The sequence below is a fragment of the Corticium candelabrum genome, chromosome 6 (genome assembly GCF_963422355.1).
Source record: "Corticium candelabrum chromosome 6, ooCorCand1.1, whole genome shotgun sequence".
Classification (NCBI taxonomy): Eukaryota; Metazoa; Porifera; class Homoscleromorpha; order Homosclerophorida; family Plakinidae; genus Corticium; species Corticium candelabrum.
The window spans coordinates 3632708-3639116 of NC_085090.1; the positions used below are offsets into that span (position 1 = coordinate 3632708).

The 6409-nt window shown below is 38.6% G+C and overlaps 1 protein-coding gene across 2 annotated transcripts; it reads left to right on the forward strand.

Annotated features, from left to right (window-relative positions):
* The first annotated feature begins 286 nt into the window (after window positions 1-286).
* LOC134181302 (uncharacterized) lies at window positions 287-6064 on the forward strand. 2 transcript variants are annotated; one of them, XM_062648550.1, is made up of 8 exons: window positions 287-707; window positions 775-876; window positions 1939-2007; window positions 2358-2484; window positions 2537-2684; window positions 3528-3599; window positions 3665-3772; window positions 5886-6064. In XM_062648550.1, exons 4-8 carry the CDS (start codon window positions 2482-2484, stop codon window positions 5945-5947), a joined length of 393 nt encoding a protein of 130 aa, XP_062504534.1. In that variant the 5' UTR covers window positions 287-707; window positions 775-876; window positions 1939-2007; window positions 2358-2481; the 3' UTR covers window positions 5948-6064. The 2 variants fall into 2 exon arrangements, with proteins under 2 accessions (XP_062504534.1, XP_062504533.1); XM_062648549.1 differs by having other exon boundaries at window positions 287-876.
* The last annotated feature ends 345 nt before the right edge of the window (window positions 6065-6409 follow it).

Below are 6409 nucleotides of genomic sequence, written 5' to 3' on the forward strand. Positions count from 1 at the left end.
TTTGGCTCTTCAGGAACATTGCATGGGCTTACACGTAATCTATACCTTACATTGTATATCTATAGTAAACATGCTTCTAAGTATAAAGTTTATAATAAACTGTCAACATTTTTGCTGTTCTGCTGAATACTGGCGGACAGACTGTGCTGTCTCTTTATCTTTTGTATTCGCTTCGGCATCACATACCTACTGACAGAAGGAGTTGTTTGAGTTGATCTCCTACTACTAAACACACTGGGGCGGCCAGCTTTTGTAGGAACAGAGCTTGAATTTCTCATGTGTTTTCGTCTGCTGAGGGCTGTAGGTTGCACCCAAATTCTTTGCCTGTGCTTTGTTATCCCTGTATGACTGCCAAAAGTGTGTAATGCTGAAACTAAACGCTGCTGCTTGGTCGGTGGATGTGTTGATTTTCCTCGACATTTCCAGTAGTTTTCACAAAACTTTTTAACAGCTGTCAGATACCCATCATTATTTGTCATGTTGGGGGCAAGTCCAGTTTCTAGGTCAACCATGACTTCATTGAGACTTGTTTTGACTGTCTCGATTGTCTGATTCTTGTCTTCACCACTACTGGGTATTTCAGTCTTCTTCATGGTTGTTTTCTGCCTTTTCTGTTGGAACAGATCATCATCCAGCATGGCTGATTCTTTGAAAGAATGTCGTATGTTTTCATTATGCCACTGAATATCAACAGAGAGGGACTGCAAGTACTCTTCATCTGACTTTTGGTGAAGACTGCTATAGAAGCTAATGGGTTGGCAATCTTTTTACAAGAGCTACGCCTGCAAGGAGCTGATGGGGATCAACAGCAACGAGGAGTGGAGAACGTGAAGGATGAGAAGTTGGCTGTTGTGGAGGACAAAGCAGCAGCATTGGGTACAGATTGCAGTGACTGGATTGTGTAGCACGTGTTTGCTGATAGAGCGACGGATAAGCAGACAAACGGATAGACTGACACTGTCACAGACAGATGGATAGACGGACAGATGGACAGACACACAGATGTACAGATGGACAGACTCATACAGACAGATGGACAGACTCACAGACAAAGAGATAGACAGGCACACAGACAGACAGATGGATAGACACACAGACAGACAGATGGACAGACACACAGACAGACAGATGGACAGATACACAGATGGACAGAAATGGATGGGACAGACAGACAGACAAACAATGGACAGACAGATGGACAGAAAAACAGATGGACAAACAATTGACAGACAGACATACAAACAATGGACAGACAGACAGACAAACAATGGACATATATTTGACAGACAAGCAAACAAACAATGGATAGACAGATGGACAAACAATTGACAGACACAGACAAACAATGGACAGACACATAGACAAACAATTGACATACAGACAGACAGAGACAGGTGGACAAGCAATTGACAGACACAGGCAAGCAGTGGACAGACACACAGACAAACAATGGACAGACACACAGACAAACAATTGACAGACAGATGGACATACAGACAGACAGGTGGACAAACAATTGACAGACACAGGCAAGCAATGGACAGACAGGTGAACAAACAATTGATAGACACAGGCAAGCAATGGACAGACAGGTAGACAAACAATTGATAGACACAGACAAACAATGGACAGACACATAGACAAACCATTGACAGACAGGTTGACAAACAATTGACAGATGACAAATGTATCATGAATGGTAAATACACCACACACACACACACACACACACACACACACACACACACACACACACACACACACACACACACACACACACACACACACACACACACCTATCTGCCACACACACGCACTTTTTATCTAAACTCATTTCAAGTCTCTGTTTGTCTGTTGTGTCCTTTTTGTGGTGTGAAACACAGAAGTTGCATGACGTCGATTAGTTTATGTGTTGGATGTATTTCATATGTGTTGCAGGGTTGAGGCGATCGAATGGCTACGAAAGGAGACGATTGTTACTTCTATTATAATACTGAATGTCTGAAGGTACAGTTGATATAGTCACCAATCATGTGAATTATTGATTAATAATTTATTAATATAAATTAATTGTATGCTATTTATTTATATTAATAAATAAAAAATAAATAAATAAATAATTTGAATACAATTAATTTATATAAATAAATAAAAATACAAATTAATTGTATGCAAATTATTGATTTATTAATTAATAAATAAAAATAAGTTAATTAATAATTTGCATATAATTAATTTATATAAATTAATTGTATACAATTTTTTTTATTTTTTTATTTAATAATAATTTATTTATATAAATTATTTGTATGCAAATTATTTTTTTTTGTACGTCTTGACTGTCGTCTCTATTCCAGGGTGACCAATGCCCTTTCTGTCACAGTCAAGCTGCACTCGGTAACAACACTGTCTGTGCGTTGTGGCTACAAGGGTCGTGGTTTCGATCAGCATGTTCGTTCAGACATATGCATATCACTGTGAATGGTGACACTTTCGTCTATTTCTCACATTCTTGTGAGAATGTCGAAATGTTTAGCCGTTGAAGAGTGAGTTGTTGTATTGCTTTGAGATTCAACCGAGTAGCTACCTCAAGCCCAACTGTCCTTTCAAGCATTTCAAGCCAAGAAATGTGATCACACTGGGAACGAGCTCAATGCCGGTGATGTCAACGACACAGCCAGTTGGTACGATGTTTTAATTAATTAATGGGAGAATTCAGGGGATAGCAGCATGTACAGACAAGTGGGCAAATGGTTGGACTTGATTGACAGACAGAGGGAAAGAGACGGATGATGGGAAGTTGATTGGATGGAAGGGAAGACGTGTAGACAGATGGAGAATCAAAGATGTTTGGATGGATGGACAGACAGACAGACAGACAGACAGATGGAGAATCAAAGTGACTAGCCTCCACCCTGTCCCGACTCTACTTCCTGTCTGTACAGCATGACGCAACTTCCACGTACGGACGGGACAGACAAAATGGCACTTATCTATAGATGTTTGGATGGATGGATAGACAATGGACAGATAGACAGATGGAGAGAAGGACAGACAGAGAGATGGACATACATACATACAGACAGATGACAGACAGACAATGGACAGACTTACAGACAGACAGATAATGGACAGACAAGTAGACAAACAGACAGAAAGATGGACGACAAGTAGACAAACAGACAGAAAGATGGACAGACAGATAGACAGATGGACATACAGACAGACAGACAAATGGACAGACAAGTAGACAAACAGACAGAAAGATGGACAAACAATACACAGACAGGAGAGAGAGAGGACAGACAGAGAGATGGACATACAAACAGACAGGTGAACAGACAGACAGACAGACAATGGACCGATAAGTAGACAAACAGACAGAGAGATGGACAAACAATGGACAGACAGAGAGATGGACATACAAGCAGACTGATGGACAGATTCATGAATGAAAGAAGACACTAATTCTGTACAATCCCTCCATCCCTCCACAGTAAAGATCTACATTTTGTATTTTGTTTCAGTTGCTGTCAGACCGTCTGTTTGTGCTTCTACCAACTTGGTTCAAGCACAGGACACGGAGATGCCAAATTTCCGTGAGAATCACTCTTGTGTGTTGCTTGGCTAAATATCAGTAATGAGAACTCGTCTCTTGTGTCAGTTGGAGTTGTAAAGGAAGTGATGACGTCTCTATCAGCCCAGTCAGACAACAAAGGAACATCAAATTTGACTGTTAGTGGGCTGATAGTCACACTAAGAAAACCGATAGGTGAGGGTGTGTGTGTGTGTGTGTGTGTGTGTGTGTGTGTGTGTGTGTGTGTGTGTTTGTGTGTGTGTGTGTGTGTGTGTGTGTGTGTGTGTGTGTGTCTGTCTGTCTGTCTGTCTGTCTGTATGTCTGTATGTCTATCTGTCTGTCTGTCTGTCTTTGTCTGTCTTTGTCTGTCTTTGTCTGTGTGTGTGTGTGTGTGTGTGTGTGTGTGTGTGTGTGTGTGTGTGTGTGTGTGTGTGTGTGTGTGTGTGTGTGTTGTGTGTGTCCAAGTGCCTGGATATTATCCTTGCTGTCCCGGGTTTCTTGTACACGACGCACTGTGCAGAAAGTCAACAGTAACGATTCCGGTATTTGTAGTTCTTGTTTGATTCTATTGTGGTAGCGTCTTTCTTGGCCTCAACGTGTGTTGAATATGTGTGTGCTGTTAGGAGCATCTTCTTCTGCTTGCAGTTTGGCATGGGAATGGTCTGCTAACCACATAAATCAGGAATTAGGTATAGCAATTGAGTTTTAGAGCAGCAGTTGAAAAAATTCTTGGTACGTTCTAATAAATAAATAGATTTGGGGCAAGGATTCAATTATCAAGATTGATATTCTAAACATTTGTGTGTAAGCAATGCTAGTATGTATACCTTGCTTTGTCAACATTTGCTTAATATTTAATTTAAAGAATTTTGAGAAATTTTTAGAATAATTTGACGTGTGCTGGTGTGTGCTGGGTTTGATAGTTAATTAATTAATTCAACATCTAAAATTTAGTTTCAATCATTTGTCTGTTAATTTGCAGTTTGATAATGATTTATACAGCCTACATTGATTGATTTGTACCGCCAATTTATATATAGTCAATATTATTGTATACAAGCAATATTGATTGATGTATACTGTACAGTAAATATTGATTGATATATACATTAGCAATAGTGTTGAGCTTAACCTTGTTTCCAAGACTGACATTCTCTATTTCAAGTTAGTCAAGAAGCAGCAAGACGTCTATGTGGAAACATGGATTGTTTTGGTGACCTTGTTCTTTAGTGTGGACGTAGACTTTTTTTGTGGATAAAACCCCATGATGCAACCAGTGAAATTATTTGGCATGCACTGCTTGTAGATAACAAGGAATTCAAACGAGAACTAAAACGAAGGATCGAGCAATAATAGTCTTACTATATATCAATCGATATTGACTGGCTGTATAAGATCATATTGACTATCTATAAATAGACTGTATAAATCAATCAATGTAGGCTGTAGAAATCATTATCAAACTGTAAATTTACAGACAAATATGATTTTAGGAATAATTTTACATGTTGAATTAACTATCAAACCCAACACACCTCAGATTATTCAAAAAATTTCTCAATTTTAAAAAATTAAGTATTAAATAAATGTAGGAAAAGTGAGGTACGCTATACATTCTTTACATATACTTTACATGTATACGATACATGGTTTGGTTGCAGCCAATAATACAGAAAGAGGATGTGCATGTGTAGAGGTATGGTTGGCATGTGAGGGTTACTTTGTGATGAATTTGAAGCTAAAGAAGAGATCTCATTCTAGGAACACTTTCACTTAAGAGAGGACTGCAATTTGCCTCTGTAATTTTTGGAATAAGTTTATTTCTTGTGGCAGGGTACAAGACCTACGATACCACAAATATGACTCAATGTTAACTAATTAAGTTGTCAATATTACAGATAATCGTGAAATATTGGATTGGCTAACTGTATCGATCGGTATATACGTATCAGCTTGTATTGGTCTAGATTATCAGTTATTGGAGAATAAGTGAAACTGTTTTATCAGTGCAACTTTAGCAAAAAAGGGATTTTGTACATGTTCCAGTACAGGCATGTATGTATGTTTTGCCTTTAACAGCCAGTGCTGCAAAAATGGTGCAGCTATACTTTTTTGTGGTGTTCTGGACAGCAACAAATGTCCATATATATTGGTCCCTTGAAAATCAATGGTTCAGCGAGTGTGGTCCATGTCATTACACTGTACAAGTAACCAGTTCATGTACTGTACAGTCTTTTAATTAATTGATTAATTAAATGAAAAATTTTACTGAAGAAAGGCTATGCTTAATATTTTGCATTGTGTGTAGGACATGTGAAGAAGATTGCATATATTTGGCAGGTTGGATCAATGAATGGCATGTCAAAGTAGTGTCCAGCAAAATCATGCCACTATTCAAGCTGCTAGTGCAACAGCTGTGACATTTGTTGACCAGTTTACGATGCTGTAGAATTCAATTCTAACCAGTTATAGTCATTACCGGTTGGATTAATAATATAAATACACACACACACACACACACACACACACACACACACACACACACACACACACACACACACACACACACACACACACACACACACACACACACACAAACCACATATATAATAAGCTAAGTGTATACTGAGCACTGATAACAATCTGTGGCATATCAGTACTGAGTAGCAAGTCAAATAAAAACCTGTTTGTAGTTGTGTGTGTACAATGTTGCATTTAGTAACTCTTGCATACTGCTTCAAGTGTGCTTTAGCGAATTACGGTTAATTAGTAAAATTCACGTACATATACCTGGGAGGCAATGGAGTTGGCTTCATGTATTGCTTGGAACTC

Excerpts from the sequence above, each read along its gene's own strand:
- LOC134181302 (XM_062648549.1), top strand. Across the intron at positions 3,600-3,664 it reads CACGGAGATGCCAAATTTCC|TTGGAGTTGTAAAGGAAGTG; the intron begins GTGAGAATCACT and ends CTCTTGTGTCAG. Across the intron at positions 3,773-5,885 it reads CACACTAAGAAAACCGATAG|GACATGTGAAGAAGATTGCA; the intron begins GTGAGGGTGTGT and ends CATTGTGTGTAG.